We start from the raw sequence: 18,130 nt of genomic DNA on the forward strand, positions 1-18,130 counted from the left end.
AAGCCAGCCTTGAAAGTGCCTTTGGTGGGAGTGGGGTGTCCTTTTAGGGGCAGTGTGAGGGAATTACCACAGGAAGAAAACAGAGCGCTTGTCTAGAATGAAGGCCCTGAGTATATGATTACCAGTGATAATGAAAGGAGGGATGGAAAGAAAAGGAAATAGAGGAGGAAGATCAGGAAAGGGAAAAGGAAGGGAGTGGGGGTGGGAAGAAAAGACCCAGGGGAGGGGAGAGGGAGGGGAAAGGAGACAGGAAAGGGGAGGAGAGGAAGAAAGGAAAAAAAGAAATTTGTTTTTGAGGGTATTTTGGTCATAGAGGAACTATTCATATAATTGCATTATGTAGAAAATTCCAGAATCATCACTGATAGAAAGCATAAAATCAATTATGTGTACGAATGCCTTCTGTATATAGTAAAATGCATAGTTGGACCAAAATGTGTATATAAAGGTTTTTAGGAATTTTCCCTGCATTTCGTAGAGTCTCCGGCAAATTTGTTTACTTCTTTGTACATTCCGTGGGGGCTTTTTGGTCAAGCATATAAAAGTTGGAAACGGTTCTGTTACAAGTAAGTGCTTCTAGTTGCTGTCAAAGCCCTCCTCCCTTCTCCCATCACAGTTGCTCTCGTTCCGAGAGTCCGACTTTTAACTTTTCCTTACACTAAGGCTGACCATTCCCATAAACACACTGCGAGTCAGAGGACAGGCCACAATCTGGTCTAAGTGGCCCATGGAGACGAGTTACCATTTAGCAGAGAAGACCATTGCATTTGCTTTGCAGGAGGGGAGGTGATGTTCATAGGCGTCTCCACCATACCTACCCTTCACATACCTGCCATGGAAGTGCCACAAACCCTGGGGTATCTATTGAGAACCAAGGTCAACATGGCCTGAGACACATCTGCAGTGTGCACGTTCTTTTAATCTGTCCTCAGTGGGAGCAAGTCCTCCTTCCTCTCTGAAGATTATTTTAGCTTATAATATTTGGATTATTTTAAAGGGACAGAGTTTTTGTGAAGCTAGGGACATGACTCCAGATGAGATAGACAGATCAATGGTGCTGTGTTGAGTGTCCACCCTCTGCCCACTGTGAGGCTGGCTTCTCATGTGTCTTAGAAGGAACACAAAAATAAGTCGGCCTTTGACAGTGTGAATAGAACACTGTAAATCTGCCAGGAGACAGGGTGCGGGTGGGTGGGTGGGATTAATTTCTCAAAGATGTAATCTTCCCAGCTATAGCGTGGGGGAGCCCAGCACTCCCCTCAACTCTGTTGAGAAGCATTTATCAGGACCCTGTCTCCAGAGGGTCCCAGCAGAGAACCTGTGTGCTCTAGAAGTCTCCCACTTTCCAGGGGTTGCAACTTAGAAGGCACAAGGCCAGTTTGATCAAAAATCTACAAGGAGGAAGTCCCGCCACCAGACAGTTGACAGCTATAGACTTAACCCTTCCACTTACCTGCAATGTGTCTCTTTGAGCAAATTATGCATCTTCCTGAGTGTTAGGATTTACCTCTGAGAAATGAGAGCTGACAGCATCCACGTGCAAGGGAATGCATGTAAGTTATTCCATTGTTCAGTCATTTGAGACATTTTTCCTAGCTATTAAAAGAAAGATGGGAATCTAGGAAACAGCCTAAAATCCAAACACAAGAAAGTATCTGTTCTTTCCAGTTCATTTCAGTAGTTGAGTAGCTGTGAGTTGTGTGTGTCCCTGTCCATCCTCCCCTCCCCTGCCCTGTCAGCTGAGAGCTTCTATGGGTAGCGGCCACATAGGGTCGCTTGGTCATTCTGCCATGTGGTAATACCACTGTCGTTTCTTCTCTTGGCAGGTCCTTCAAACCGGACTTCATCCTGGTCCGGCAGCATGCCTACAGCATGGCTCTGGCTGAGGACTACCGCAGCCTGGTCATCGGCCTCCAGTACGGAGGGCTTCCTGCTGTCAACTCTCTCTACTCCGTGTACAATTTCTGCAGCAAGCCCTGGGTGGTAAGTGACAGGCCAGCCCTCTGGGAGAGAACTGGGAAGCATGAGGTGGCCTCCCGCCCTGTGAATGACTCCATTCCCCCAGACACAGACCCTCAGCAAGGAAGGGAATCTTATTTAAACAACTGAAAGAGCAACTTGAGCCTAGGTCTCCTCGGGGAATTGTGGCCTCCTAACTATGTATAAAACACATTGTGATACAGGATTGTGTTATAGGAACAGCATAGTAATCTTGATGAAGCATAGCTCGGTTGGTATGGTGCTGGGCGCAGTCTCCAGTGCTGCATAAGCCAGATGTGGTGCTGCCTAAATCCCAGCACTTATGAGACGGAGGCGGGAGGATCAGACAAGGTCATCTTTGAATATATAGTAAGGGTCCTAAGCCAGCCTAAGCTATGTGAGATCCTGTCTCAAACAAAAATAAACACATTGCTGGGGTTTTGTTTGTTTGCTTGTTTTTGTTTTGTTTTGTTTTGTTTTTCGGGACAAGGTTTCTCTGGGTTAGCCTTGGCCGTCCTGGACTCACTTTGTAGACCAGGCTGGCCTCGAACTCACAGCGATCCGCCTGCCTCTGCCTCCCGAGTGCTGGGATTAAAGGTATGCGCCACCACACCCGGCTTATATTGCTGTGTGTGTGTGCGTGTGTGTGTGTGTGTGTGTGCGTGTGTGTGTGTGTGTGTGTGTGTGTGTGTGTATTTTTAACATCTTAGCATAGTTTTCTTACTGTTGCTCTTCAAAGTTATTAAACACTTATTGAATACTAGAAAACTGCTACAGGTACCCTTGCTACTAGTGCAGGTGAAGATGGCATCATTCCTCGTTTCCCACAGAGGAAAAGGCTTCGTTTCAGGCTGGACAGGGAATTCTCCGAGATCTTAGGGCTGGTGTATGGTGAAAACAGACTTTGAAGCCCTCTTTCTCCAGCTCTCACACTTTTCTCCTCCCTGTTGATTCACTCATCTCAACGATTCATTTGATTTACCCAAGTTTCCACTTACATGTCATCAAAAACAAAGGGTCTTCCTAAAATTCCAGCCCTCCTCCATTCTCTCGAATCTTCTCAGATCCCTAACTCTGCTTTGTTATCCCCACACAAAGGTCTGCACATAAATGACGTCATTCCTTATCTGCCATCTGTCTCCCTTAATACAAGCAACACACACACACACACACACACACACACACACAGACACAGTGTGCAATGGTGACACCAGAGTGCCGGCCGCTTAATCTTCCATGCTAGTGGAACAGCCGATTAACAGATAGGACAGCTGTGTCATCTGTCCTATGGTTCATACCTGAGGTTGGGGGGGTGGGGAACGGAGGAGGCTCATAGGTGTGGAGAAAATGCTATGAAATCTCTGGTCCAGCCTGTTTGGCTGCCTGTTTCCTATCACCTGGGCAAGAAGAGCACTGATTGGTCTGGACTCTGGAACTAGATTGCCCAAGGCCAAGTTTCTCCACTTAAACGTAGTATGCCCTTGAGCCATTGGTTAACCTCTCTGAACTTCGCATCCATATTTAGAGAAGGATGATAATAATGGGGCCTTCCTGGTTTTTGGCAGGGGCATAAAAAGCGTTTGTCATGGTGGCTGATATACAGCATACCCACAAGAAATGGTGACAACAATTCTTGCCTCTTACACATGGGCTAAGTCTATGCCGGGATGGTGCTCAGTATTTGTTGAATGATTATTCGGATTAACTTAATGTATGTTGATAGTCTTGGCTGCTGTCCTCCTGTCTCTGGTCTACTTGTATCAAAAGACTCAACGGGATCATAAGATCTGAGTGCCCTGAAAAGGGAATAGTCTGTAGTTTTGACAGCAGCAACATAGCATTTCCTGTGTCATATGCTCAGCCCCAATGTGTACCTCCCAATAAGCAGGTATCTCCACTGTACCAAAGAGGAAACTGAGGCCCACATAGCTGACAGTAAGTGCTGCAGCTCTTCTTCATAACCCACTGGCTTAGCTATGAGTTGCACTCCCTCCCTCAACTCCAGCTTCCTTATCTATAAAATGACGGATAACCCCAAGCATCATTTCTTACATTTCTGAGGTTCCCCCCAAGCCCTTTAGAATGACTCTGTGCTGTGCTACACGTGTGAGCTACTCCCCCCCGGGACTGCACAGGAGCCCATTGCAGAGCAGGACTATCCTCAGCTTCCTCGTCTCTCCATCCAAGATCTTACCATTTGGCTGGTACCAAATATGGCTCTTCTTTCAGCTACCAGGTGCCTGTGTTTGCAGAGTCCAAGTTGTTCTTCTGGCATCAGCTTGTAATTCTCATTTGCCTTCTGAGTGACGAAGATCCTTGGTCCAGCCTTTTAAAGCTCATGATAACCTAGGGTGAATCACACTCTGGCTGCTTTCTTGACGTCCTGAGCACTTGAGGCCACAGCCATGGCAACCACTGAAGGCCTTCAGGGACAGTTGTCTCCTTGAGTACCCTTCGTCCCCTGCAGAGGTCCAGGGAGCCTTCCTGATGGCCTCCACCCTCATCTGTGTCCCAGATCACCCCCCCCACACCCCCCCCCGGCTTCCTACCAGCACTACTCTACTGTCTCAATCTTGCAGTGTACAAACTGAGAAACTTGACATTCAGAAATGTACGGTGACCCCACCCCCACCCCCACCCCCAGGTCTCATAGCTAGTGAGTAACAATAAGAAATTGAACAAGAGAGTCTGGACTCAACATAAATATCATGAAGTGCCTACAATGCTGTCCTAGAAAGATAGGCATTGCAGGCAGAGGGATGGCAAGACCCCCAAGAAGGTTGTCCTGGGGGCAACGACCTTGTGTGAGATGACCAAGAATGCAGTTAAGTGCTTGTAAAATGCGGGTGAACTGAAGAAGCCAGTGACCTGGCAGCCTTCTAGGAGTTGAGAGAGAGAGAGAGAGAGAGAGAGAGAGAGAGAGAGAGAGAGAGAGAGAGAGGGGTACCCAACCAAGGAAGTTGGCTTTTGATCCTAGTGGTGGGCAACAGCTTTTAGAGCTTAGTGCAGGACAGACGCTTGAAGGCCAGTGTCAAGTGGGTGCCAGGATTCTGGTGGGAAATCCTAGCTGGCTAATGATCTCTCCTTTTCTCTCCCAGTTCTCTCAGCTCATTAAGATCTTCCATTCCTTGGGTCCCGAGTCGTTTCCTCTAGTGGAGCAAACATTTTTCCCCAACCACAAGCCAATGGTGAGTGCCTTTTTAGCTCTGCTTATCTTCGTGGTGCGGGGTGACCTGACGTGTCTGTCTCCTGAGTCTCTCTGGGCGGCTCACACCTTGCTTCCTGGTTATCTGGACTCCACACAGGAGCCTTCATGTCCTGTGCTTGTGGCAATGTCTAGTGTTCCTTGAGGAAGGTTCAACTTCCCCAGGGGGAATTCGGGCAGGAGGGCAAGTGACAAAGGGACTTGGCGTTCTCTGACGCTTCCATTAATTGTTAACACATCAAGGGACTTCTTGAGCTGGCTCCTTAGAACTAGAGGTTGAGTATAAAGGGAAAAAAATATTTTTAATGGTAAAATGTTATCTCCAGTGCACTTATCCTTGGACCTGGTCTCCGCCGTAACTTTAATAAAAGCTGTGATATTTTATTTGAGGTGATTATTAAACAGCAATGCGTTTGCATGTTTAATTTTCTTTCTTTGGAGTGTACCTGTATAATCCGTTGGAGTTGTCTGGAGCCAAGCCGAGAGTACCTGGCTTCACTATCTATTTGGAAGGTTTTAAGACTGATATCTTTCTGAGTGGGGTTGGAGGGTTCTGTGACCATAGCTAGAATTTTGGTAGAATCCTCTGCTGCCAGGATCAGCCTACAGCATGCTTGCTCGTGTGATTGGTGCATGGTCAGTGGATTTGGGTCTTGCGGGAAATAGGATTCTGGGCAACAAGAGTCGGGTGTACTCACCCTAGCTAGGGATTGCGATCTGGTTTTAGGAGCCCAGGCTCTGGCTGCTGAGCTTCAAACACCTGTTTGAAGGTACTACCAGGTACGTCTACAGTCTTCTATGGGAGGAGTAACCTAGCCAGTCAGAGACTCTCATTGTGTATCTACTGTATTGACCCATCAGTCACAGAGTCCAGAGTGTCTGGTTAGTGTGCATAGGCATAGGTAAATCTCAGTTATCAAATTGACTGGGATGAATGCACCAAGATTAGCAACAAACTTTCTAGGTGTCTGTCAGGGGAGCCTTTCCAGAGAGGATTAACAGAGCCAGGAAAGACACGCTTGGAATGAGGGTCTCTTAGCGCCATCGATGAGGTTGGCTGCCAAGATGAGATCAAAGGAAATGGAGGAAAGTCGGGGCTCAGGCCTTCTCTTTTACTTCTGGTCTACCATAATGAAAGTCACTGGTCCTCCCACAGTCTCCTGGGCACAGTGAACCAAAGCCTCTGAAATTAGGATCCCAAACAAAATCGTCCCCACTCTCAGTTATTTCTTTCTGGTATTTGGTTACAATACCAAAGCCTGACTAACACAGGCGTGTGTAAATATTCTAAAAGAATTCAGGGTTTATCTTCAAAGTAGTTAATTATTAATCGCCGACTAGTCGACTGACTAGATTTTAGACAAGAATTTAGTCTCTCCCCAGTGTGGTGACACACACTTGTAATCCCAGCCCTTGAGGAGGCAGAGGCAAAGCGAATCTCTGTGCGTTTGAAGCCAGCCTGGTCTACAAAGCAAGTCCAGGGCAGCCAAGGCTACACAGAGAAACCTTGTCTCATAAGACAAAAAACAACAACAACAAAAAAAAAAAAAAAAAAAAAAAAAAAAAAGAAAAAAAGAAAAAGAAAAAAAGAATTTAATCTCCTTGAGAGTGGTAGAGCTATAGCAAGTAAATGAATAATATAGAGCCTGATAGGCGCTCAGAGTGGAGAACCTTTCAAACAGGGGCAAAGGCCATGACCTGGACCACTGGCAAGAGAGGGCTCACACTTAGGTGGGTGGTGTGCAATGGAGCATAGCTCATTGAGTACTGGGAAGAGCTCAGCAGTTGTTCTAAGGCCCCAGAAATTCCAAGCATTCCAACTAGGCCTTTCACTCACTTTAGGATTATCAGTTTGACCCACTGACATCACGTATGGCCACCTACACGCTTACACTCCTCTTCCGTCATGGAATTCTCAGGAAGAAAATAAGGAAGGCTGAGACAGGTCCCAGGCCCATACCATCCACCACTGGTCAGATAGTGATCTGGTCAGATAGGACTAGGGAAGCTCCTGCCAGTAGAGTGAGAGAGTGAAATTAGCACTAGACTAGCAAACACGAGGAGCTAAGGATACCTTTCCTGAAATCTGTTGCAAAAAAATAAGAATTTAATTGAGGTGCCCCAAGCTGTAGACATTGGCTTGGAAGAAGGTTGTATACAGGGGCCAGAGGGACACAGGCAGAATCGGCTTGCAGGACCCTCTGTGATAATCGATCTAACCTCCCAAGTCAGGACCCAAGAAGGCAAGAGACAACAGGTCTGTGATAGAAATAAAACCACTTTTACTGTTTAGAATAAAGACGCACTATAAAAAGTGAACATTACGCAACATTACAAGACAATATACATTCACGGAATATAAAATTCATAAATAACATGGAGGAAAGCTGTAAACAGTGCTGCAGAATTTAGCAACAAATACATCCCTTCTAGATGGGGTTTCCCTCTGGCTGGTGTCTCTTCATCACTACTGGGCTTCAGCACAGCTGACTTGCTAGAGGAAAAGCTGACAAAGAATCTAAGGTACTCCTTGTCTCCAAAACCGTGGTCATTTTCCTTGGGTCCTCTCCTCCTCAACCCAAACAGCCAACTTGGATCCCAGCACTCAGGGAGGCAGAGGCAGGCGGATCTCTGTGAGTTTGAGGCCAGCCTAGTCTACAAAGCGAGTCCAGGAGAGCCAAGGCTACACAGAGAAACCCTGTGTTGAAAAACAAAAACAAAACAAAACAAAAAAGCCAAATTAGATCTGTTGAGACCTGGCTTTCTTGCCCTCACCTATTCCAATATGCTTCTGCCATTAAGACTTGTTTTCTTTATTTTCTCTCTGATACAACCACTAGAGTTAGCATTTTTAAATAGCTGGGAGCCAACCACCTGAATGCCATCTTGGTGTGAGTCAAGGAAGGGTAGCAAGGCTTCCTGGACCCACATTATCTCCCGGACAGATCTATCCCCAAGTCATCATGTCCTTTATTGCTTAAGAAGCACACTGTGAAACAGTGTGTGTATGGCAGGCCTGGGGCTGGAGATGCTAGGCACTGGGTCTCCCTTAAGCTCCACGCACTAGGCTAGAGCAGAGGGCTAACCTGGGAAGCAAAAACCTGTGCATAGGAATTCCCTGGTTGGGAGGCAGACAAGATGCCTGGATGAGACAAAGAGAGCTTGGAGTCACAGGTGTCATGGCCCTGGACTTGGCAGAAACCATAACTTCCTGGTTACGTGGGAGAAAGGTCTTGGAAAGTGGGTGACAGATGAGCCAGGGATATAGTTGATACAGGACAAGGACATCAGTGTAGTTTTGGGTTTTGTTCTGTTTTGGCTTTGTTTTTTTTTGTTGTTGTTGTTGTGTGTTTGTTTTGTTTTGTTTTTCCCTTCTCCTTCCCACCCTTAGGATTCCATGGGGAAGAGGCTGGAGGACTCTGTTGTACCTTTATTTCCTCGACTCTCCAGTCTAGCTGAGTGCTTGGGTCCCAGTATTCTATCCTCCATTCTACTATAGAATTTGAATCAAAAAAAAAAAAAAAAAATGACATGTGGGTTTCTTTTTTTTTTTTTTCTTTTCTTCTCTTAGACACAGTGTACACATGACAGCCTACACATGGCACATGATTTAGCAAAATAAAACATTCATGATATGATTGAAATATCAAAGTGTCGCAGCTACATAAATGACTTTAAATTATACAGTAAGTGAACAGGTGAAATAAACAAAGCTATAGCTTATAGAAAGCTCAAAAACCGCCCTCCGATGATGTGACTTTACAAAGGACCCTTCTTTGTCCATCTTGGAAGACCTTGCCAGCTAACTGGGGCTATGGTTCTGCCAATTGTGTTTATTTATCTTCAGGTTGACTTCATGTGCGGTGCGTGCCACATACCCAGGCCTCACCCTGTGTCTCCCTCTAGGAGAGATTGAGAATGGAATCTTGGAGCAGACACTGGGGTGCACATATGGGAGGGCACACGAGCAGGGTAGACCAGGAGCTCCATGTTTAGGAGACTCCGAGGCTGAAATAAACCCCAAACAGTAAGTCAGAGCATCACCCCTTAACAGCTTGCTGTTCTGACCGCAGCTCTTCCTGCAGCACACTAGGAAAGGGGGGTGTGCCTTCTGTTTCCTGTGATCACAGGGGAATGAAATCAACCAAGAGGAAACTTGACACCCGCAGCCTGAACTGTCTTCCAGCCCTGCTTTTCTATCAAACACCTGGTCAAAGCATTGGTATGTGTGGGGTGGGGGCAGACACTGGAACTTGTTGTCTCTTTTTCCTCTCTCTTTCTCTCTCTACTTATAATTGGTAACTGTGTTTCCTAAAATGGAATGATACTAAGAAAGGATAAATACCCACAATCTGAACAAAGGCAGAAAGTAATTGTGTTAAATGCCACCGCCTTACCATCTCGAACTATAACATACACTATTGCCTACTATTGACATTGCATTCGACACTAAAACTTAAAATACATCTTATTTAATAGGAAAATTTATATTATAGTTTTATTAAAAAAAAACAAAAACAAAAATACAACCACAACGAAAGGCCTATAGTGTGACGGCAGAGCCTGGCTCCCTTGGTGACCAACCGTGCTCATCCTCTTGAGGTGACCACCTCAGAAGGTGATGTCCCCCTCCCCCTCTACTACTGAGCTGGGGAAGAGGTGTATGATGTCCCTCAAATCCAGGAAAGGAAGCATTCCACTGAGGCAGGACGCTGTGCGACTGTCCCTCTCATGTGAAGGCCCCTACCCTACGCTCACACTTACCTGCCATCAGCTGGCCAGTAAGGCAATTAAATGAAGGGTGCCCCAACACAAAGCAGAAGGGAGAAAGGAGATGAGAGGTCATAGACCTCAGTTATAGGGACAAGAGTGTGCTGACGGTGTTCAGAATTTCAAATTTTAATTCGGATGAAAAAAAAAAAAAAGGTCAACTTGGAATGTCACAATTTCCCATCAAACAACAACAAAATAAAAGAGATTAAACTAATTGCATATTTAACAGCATTGAATAGAATTCTGTGTCCTATAAAAATTAGCTCATAATCCCCTATGGGCATATGCAGATGTGTATATAAACACGTCCCGCTAGATGAGCCAAACACTACTTTGAAAATAGTATTATCTACCCAAATCTGCTTGACTATATCTGTGGGATAGTGTCTGGTGTGTGTTTCCCCAGCTTACATGCTGGCAAGAGTCCAGCCAAACTTCCCCAAGAATTCCCAGGGGAACGTCTCATGGGAGCAAAGATGTTCATCCCAGCCCTTTGTCTGCATTGTTGTACAGACAGACAGACAGACAGGTTGCCTGCTGAACTCGGGCAGATGTTTAAGTCTTCACCAACTCAGAACGTTCTGTTATTCTGACATGGATGCTTGCTCCAGGATCTGAAACATCTGGACAATTCCAAGTATCAGAGGACTGGGTAACCCATTCCTACAGTATGTCTATTCCCTCCCTCCCTCTCTCTGACATGCAGACATAGACCGTATGATCCAGACACAGTTGTATATCCTCTGTGTAGAAGGTCTTTCAAATACCTGGCGTCTGTCTGCTTGCTGCCCTTGACTGATTGGGAAACAGTTGGACTTCTGCCAACTTCTTTCCTTATCCATGTACTTTGTGTACTGGCATGAAAAAAGCATATGTGGAAGTGGGGCCAGGAGGTGGTCACGAGGGGAAGAAGAAAGAAAAGTAGCTATTAAATGCCCAAATGGGATCGCTTTTTTTGTTTTCCTAAAAAAATATAGATTATAAACCACGAAGAGGAGAATACATGCCTCATTCTTTCTGGGCTTGGCACCAGAGATCCCCAGATGGAAATGGGTGATGTCAAAACCAAAAAGAAAGGGGGGGGGGGGAGAGCCAAGAGAGTATTTTTACAAATCAACTCCATAGACAGCAGAGACTTTAAGTGTCCCCCAGTGCTAAATTTGCAAGAAAACAGGCACTAATTTCATTGTCATCATCTGGGAAGAGTTAGTGTCCGGGAGGCTCAGCGGGATGGGAAGGAGGTAAGGCGGGGCAGGTCTGGGTTCAGGGGTCTGTGGCGTTGCTGATGCTCTTGTCTGGAGGGGCCCATCCTCGGTACCAGCTGCAGTAGCCTCCCTTCTGCCGGATGCAGGCGTAGTGTTTGGACTGATAGCCAGGGTAGCCAAAATTGGAGAGCATGTCGGTCCAGAGACACTCGTTCTTGGAGGTCACAAAGCAAGGCAAGTAATAGCAGGACTTGATCTGCAGTGACACACAAGCCACAGTTAGGGGGCTGCACCATAGCAGGCCCAGCCTGGCTTCAAACGCTGGTGGCCCTGCCCTGTCATGCTGACAGGATGAGCTATGAGCTCGTTACTATTGAGCACCTACTGGGTCCCAGACACGGTGCCTCTAATGAGTACACTTCTAACTCCCCTCTATAAATAAAAACAACAGAGGCTCAGAAAGCTTAAGTAGCTTGTTCCAAGTTGCACGACCTATGAGTCCCAGATTAGATGTGGGAAGGGGAAGAGTACCACTGGAAATAAAGGAACTAAAAGAATGAAAGTTCTCCTGGGTTGGAAATCAGACTCAGCAAGCTACACAGCCCAGGATCCTACAGCAAAGATCTCTGTGCCTTGATTTCTTACCCGTACAATGAAGTAATCCTAATTAAGAGCATGTGACATTATTATGAGGATTAGGGGAGAGACTCAACTCCCTCTTATGACCTTGTACTTGGGGAAGGGACTGAACCTGGTTTTGAAGAGAGGTGTTGGATGGCAGCTGATGGCAGCAGGCCTCAGCCAGCTTTCCCACCTGGGCAGGGACCCCCAGTGAGTCAGCTGTCACGGTGAACCCACTTGACAGCTTGGCAGAACCCTCCAGGGAAAATTCTTGTACCTGTCATGGCCTTGAACGGCTGGGAGGAGCCAGGATGCTGAAGAGCCCTCATAACCCAGCAGCTGCCAAGTAGGCACCATCCAGGCAGTGAATACAGAACAAAGGCATTCTTCTTCAGAGCTTTCATGCCTGCCTTGTCCCAGGGCAACATTCCTTACCGCCCTTGTACCAACCCCAGCAGCCTGTCTGTCCCAGAAGAGCAGGAACCAAAGCTTCCTTCCACGCACGCGCGCACGCGCACACACACGCACACCCCTAGAACTCACCTTGCAATTGCAACCCAGGTGGTAGCGGTAATTGAGGCCCTTGCGCTGGGACAGCGTGAGGTGGTCCCACCTCTCCACAAAGTTGCACAGCCCTGTGTACATCTTGCCTTCATAGACGCGGCCTGAAGTAGGATTGGAGTCAAGGGAACAGGCGTTCGGTTAGATCCCTATACTGCCAGGGCCGGGCACTGACGCTGGCTTTGTGATACCTTCCCTGACACCTTTAGACATGAACTCTGGCCCTGTTTTCTAGAGGATACTGGAGCTTAAGATATTGCACATTCTGCCAAAAGTCTCAAAGCCATCAGGTCTTAGAATTCCTTAGGGTGGCGGGCATGCATCTAATCCCATCACTCGGAGGCAGAGGCAGGCGGATTGCGTGAGTTTGAGGCCAGCCTGGTCTACAAAGCAAGTACAGGACAGCCAAGGCTACACAGAGAGACCGTGTCTCAAAAACAAAACAAACAAACAAACAAACAAACAAAGAATTCCTTAGGGCTTTGCATGCTGCCATTCCTACAACAGCCTAACAGTCAGCCTATGACATGCGACAGACCTAACTGGTTGGCTGTCAAGGGCTGTAGAAAATGAAGCCCCTTTCTTGCTATATTAAAGCTGAGATATCATGAAAAATCAGGACACAACCAGGTGCACAATGGAGCCAAGGCTGCCAGCCAGCAGTGGGTAAGCGAGACCAGCACTTCATGAGACACATGGCTATAACCCTCAGGACGCCACTGACTCAAGCTCTGGCAGGCCCACCAGTGCCTTGGCACCCCCTGGTGACTCTTACCTGTCAGCAGGTACTGGTATTTGTTGACTTCTAGCTTAAGGCCGCAGAGACTTTCAGAGGCTTCCGTGTGGATGTACTGCACGTGGGGCATCTTACTGAAGCCCCGGTACATCTGTGGGCAAAAGGAACAAGATCATGAGAGAGGGCCTAAGGCCCAATCAGCATGCCGCTGTGTAGTGCATCTGAGTCTCTGGTTCCCCTGTGCAGCCAGACAGCTGCAGGCATCACCACAGGCTTCCCTGAACACCCGAGGACGGCATCTCACTTTTCCCTGAGCCAGGATGGTGTCTTCCCAACCAGCCAGGTACATGTTCCATCCAGCTGCCCCACCCCATTCCTTTACCTACACATCTCTCAAACCCCAACATCCCTCTCCACTATGAAAGGCTCCAAGAGCTCTCTGCAAGTCCCAAGGGCATAGCCAACTGGCCTACACATGACAGCTCTGTGACACGCTGGTCTGCATAGCAACATATTTACATCCAAGATCCTCACAAGGAAGAGGTACTAAGAACTCCATTTTTCATATGAGGACACTACAGAGGCCACTCTGTCAGCTGTGAGCCAGGGAAGGTGGGACGGGGACAGTGAGGCCTGGCCTGATCCTTACCTCTCAAGGGGCCTTGAGTGTCTGGTTGCCGCTAGCCCTACCCTAAGAGCTATAAAATACAACAATGCATTATGAATTACCCAGGTAATTAAAACGAGCTAGACAGCATACCCCACTGGTGCCTCACAAAGAACCTTCTAGGCCTGATGGACTGTTTTGTTTTGATTCTCCCTCATCTTCTAACTGGCAATTGGCTAGTAGAGGCAGGTGGTCCACAGGGCACAAAGCCGTCTGTTGGACATGCACAGTCTAGAGAGAGGCCTCTGCTTATTTACGGAGTGCACTGCCCTGGTGGAGGAGATACCTTCTGAACTCTTCTCCTCCGCTGGGGCTTCCCAAGAGAACAAGAAAACTTGGGGTTCGGCTATACCACAGTGGGGAGCATAGCTGGTGGGTCAGACCAGAATGCTGCTGTTTGATGCTGGAGGATAGTACCGTTCTGGCTCCACAGGAAATACATTTTAAGACTCCTGATGTGAACAATACCACCACCATGGCCTACAAAGAATGAGCTACCCTGACTTCCGTGCAGTCACTAACTGCTTGTGAGGTTTCAGGTTTTGGCAAATATTTCCACTAAACACTTAGTGGATGGCGTGTGTGACAGCACAGTAGGTCCCAGCGAGGGTTAGATAAAAATCTTGCACCATAAGGCTCTCAAGCCTTGGAGGACAATGGCTCCCTGGGGCCTGAAGGTCAAGGGGTCTTGTGGCTGGAGGAAACCCTGCTGGTGCTCATTTGCTTAGACAAACCACTGAGGAAAGGGCCCAGCACATTCCAACTGGCCCACAGATCTGTCCTGGCCCCAGTTAGGACAGGCAAAGCACATGACCAGCACATGTTCCCCTGGGATCCTCCTGGGACCAACTGGGACATTATGTCCCCCACGTGTTGTCCCCCTTGCAGCCTGCCTGAAAGCATGTCTGTGCTGTACAAACAATAGCCCCTGGAAAACAAACTGCTTTCCCATGGTCCTGATGGGAGATAAGGTCCCCCCAACCCCCACAAATCACAGAGGCCAGTTCTGGAAACTTCCACCTTTGCACCACAGCTCAACCCCAGCTAATCTCCAAGGACGGGTTTACAATAAACTCCCTCAATGTTCTTTAAAACCTTACCCCTCACCCCATCCTGTGGGTCTGGGTCACTCAAGGCATGCCTGACGGAAGGAAGGCAGGCTGTGTGCCTGTCCTCAGAGGTCAGCTATGCTGGCTTCTCATGTCCTTGAAGTTCCTTCAGTCCGGCTCCAGATCTGACCCCCTGAGGTAGACCAAGCCTCAATAGCAAAACCTCCTCGGGACCAGTGCCAGCCTCCCCTGATTGACTCTTCATTTCCTGCAAACACTTCTGATGCACCCTTTTTAGGTTGCACACCAAGAGCCACCTTCTAGATCACACACCAGCAAAGCCAACCTGGCCTGTAAGTCCCCCCAAGAGAACTAGACATGAACAGGTGAAGGGAGCCCCCACAGTGGGTAGAAATAAGCAGTCTGCCTGCCAGCCCAATACTTAGTTATCTCCTTGTCCTCTAAGACCCGATGGTAAAGACCCTAGAACTTGCCGTGTCTGAGTCAAACACTCTTGTCTTGTTACGTAACTTGCAAGTGTTTGTGGCCTCACCACTGAGAAGAGAAATATGAGGCTGTTTCACAACCCTGGCATGAGGCTTTTGCATAATGCAAAGGCTTAGCAGATCGTCTGGGGCATATCCAGTACCTGCTCTGACACGCAGGCAGATGGGCCCTGCAGATAAAAAGGCACTGACCAGTTATATGGGTCCTAACACAGGGCTGGGAAAAGTGACTCAAACTTAATGAAAGATGTTAGATATGGCTAACGAGAAAAGTCAGAGACTATAGGGAGGTTTGGGAAGACATGTCCACCTCACCAACCTCAGAGAAGCAGTCCTTCCTCCAAAGAAGCTCCTGTTACACCATTTGTAGGCTGCACAGCAAGAGCCCCCCTTGATTAGGAAAGGCCCCCTAAAACCTCAACTTGAGACTCATATCTGCCCTTAATTAAATGCATGACGCTGGCCATATCACTTCTCATTGAACCTAATCAGGAATAAAAAAGCGAAAGGTTACTATATTGAATACCCATCACCCTAACACCATGAAGGTAACTGAAGAACAGTGAACAGAAAACAAGACAGCCTGGGAGTGGTATGCTGGCAGGCTGGTGGGTGAAAGTACAATTATTTAGCCTCTAAACAACTCCCACGAATGGGTGTGACAACAACCAGGGACATTCTGCTGACAGAAAAGCTTCTGGGGCTCTAAAGGGCTTCTAAGCCCTGAGGGCAGGAAGGAAGGCAAGCCAGTTTAGGAATTCCTGCCTGCCAGCTATGGCTCTACAGCAACCTGAAAGTTTCTGACAATGCAGGCTATTGCAGGGCAGGCAGGAGAGAGGCCTCCATGGCCTGAGGTTGCAAAGTGGGGCCTGGGGTTCCTCTCCCGGCTTTCCACCTCCACCCACTCCTGGCCTCCAGGCTGTCTGAAGACATAAGCTGCTCTCATGACCAAGCTCGGGCAGCCAAGGGCAACTGGCCAGGGGCTGAGGCTGAACATTACATAACCGAGAGCCTGGGAGTGTTTCCACAATTGAAGCCAGAGCAACAGGTCCCACAGCGTTAGTGCCTCTAGCCACAGGCCTCAAGAGGGAGTACAGAGGCCTGAAGGTCAGCCTCTAGGGTAGCAGGGCTCCACCCAGGGGTGAGTCACCCCTCACCCCCAAGACAAGTTCAGCCTGGGCCTTAACACTTGTCTCCTCTTGAGGATTTTTCAGACCTGTGGGTCTGGCCTCCATCTCTTTTGTTAGAAGGGAAGCATTCTCCAAGACCTGCCTGCTACATAACAGACACCCCTCCACGCACAACTGTTCAAAGATGCAAAGACCAGCAATAAGTAAAAGGGCAGGCAGTTCACATGGACCTCTGCACAGCCCATCTTGAACTTGTGGCTAGTTAGCGACTATCTCTTCTCCCCTCCCCTAAGGTAGAGAGACTGCCTCGTGGGCTCACAGGCTGCAAACACAGAGATTGGCATAGAAGTGAGGTGCATATAAAGGCACAGGGTAGAGGACCAGCTTGGTTATTCAGGCTGGAGCCCCAGCCCTTAATGCCACTGAGGCAAAGGTAAGAAGGAAAAGCTAACAGCAGCTTCTACTGGCTCCTGCTTAGAAACAACACTACCAGCTAGAATTCTTGAACAGTGAAGGTTTATGGGGTGCTAAGCTCTACTCCACACTACCAAAAGATGGTAACACTATGGCCTGAAAAAGCACCAGGCCAAGGTCAATGAGCTCTTTAGGAGTAGTGACAGGACTAGGACATGGGTTCTCTGTGTTTTCCTCATGATAGACTGACTGTTCCAGCAGGTTCAGGCACCTTCAAGGGTTGAGTGAATGGTCTGATGATGATGTGCATATGATTAGCAAATATTCCTAATGAGCTACAATGCAGGAAAGCAAGCAGATCCAGGAAACAAGAGAGAGGGCTCTATGCTCAGCACTTACTCAGTGGGAAGACTGGAGGGATGGACACCTATCACGTAGCCTTAATGGCCCTGTGTACTGGCCCTGTGGGTACATCGCAGGTCAGCTCGCAAGAGCTCTTAGGAATCTTGTGGTCCCAAGGTGACCACAGGCCACCTTAGAGGTGTTAGGCAGGCCACAGAAGGACAGTAGCTGGACAGAGGTCCCATAGTCATCAGGTTAACAAACTGTCTTGCCATCTGGTTCTAATGCTGGCTGAGCTTTTCCTAACAGGTATCTCCGAATGCCTACCTATGCTTGTCTTTGGAGCAAGCAGCCACCATGTCTTCCTGTTGCCTCATCGGCTCCCCGGGAGCTGGCTGGGGCTTTTACACTGAGCAAATACACATTCCAGTTCCAACCACTTGGCTTCCCTTGGCCATGATTCTCCTGGCAAATCCCCTAAGGTCTCTCCTGGGGCCAGTAATGATGTCACTCACCTTCATCTGCTTAATGGTGTAGACCAGGGTGCCAAACGGCCCTTCCTTCACCAGCTTCTTGCCCACCACTTTGGCCCGGATCACTGTAGAGAGAGCAAGGCAGAGAGGGACGGGGTTAGGAAGGCCTGAACCACACCGGGAAGGGGCATCTCTTCTTGACCCCCTGTTTCATAAGGATCTCTTCATGTCCTGGCTTGTCCACAGGGGTGTGATGAACCCCACCTCTCTTAGCACCACAACTCAGGGTTCAGATTGCCCCACCATGTTCAGCACAAAGCAAGAAACTGCAAGCAAGTGTAGGTCTGAGGAAGCGTAAATGAGTGGTCCCCATCCCGGCCCCATTGTTATGGCTTGAGACAGGTAGGAAACTTTGATCCCGGCCTCCCATCCCTAAAACAGAATTCACAATAGTTTAGATCCTAGGTG

At 48.1% G+C, this 18,130-nt stretch overlaps 2 protein-coding genes across 2 annotated transcripts in view; one reads left to right on the top strand and one right to left on the bottom strand.

The window, feature by feature from the left end:
• Positions 1 to 5,330, top strand: part of LOC127212673 (synapsin-3-like) — a 119,497-nt gene extending 114,167 nt beyond the window's left edge. The window contains exons 4-5 of the mRNA XM_051172757.1: positions 1,827 to 1,983; positions 5,079 to 5,330. Of these exons, the coding sequence (XP_051028714.1) occupies positions 1,827 to 1,983; positions 5,079 to 5,330 (409 nt within the window). The remainder of the gene's footprint in view (positions 1 to 1,826; positions 1,984 to 5,078) is intronic.
• Positions 5,331 to 11,106: 5,776 nt separating this feature from the next.
• Positions 11,107 to 18,130, bottom strand: part of Timp3 (TIMP metallopeptidase inhibitor 3) — a 46,854-nt gene continuing 39,830 nt past the window's right edge. The window contains exons 2-5 of the mRNA XM_051173002.1: positions 17,705 to 17,787; positions 13,121 to 13,232; positions 12,328 to 12,449; positions 11,107 to 11,419 (exon numbers count right to left, since the gene is read on the bottom strand). Coding sequence (XP_051028959.1) covers positions 11,222 to 11,419; positions 12,328 to 12,449; positions 13,121 to 13,232; positions 17,705 to 17,787 — 515 coding nt within the window. The 3' untranslated portion in view covers positions 11,107 to 11,221. The remainder of the gene's footprint in view (positions 11,420 to 12,327; positions 12,450 to 13,120; positions 13,233 to 17,704; positions 17,788 to 18,130) is intronic.

The sequence above is a fragment of the Acomys russatus genome, chromosome 31, assembly GCF_903995435.1.
Source record: "Acomys russatus chromosome 31, mAcoRus1.1, whole genome shotgun sequence".
NCBI classification, from domain to species: Eukaryota; Metazoa; Chordata; class Mammalia; order Rodentia; family Muridae; genus Acomys; species Acomys russatus.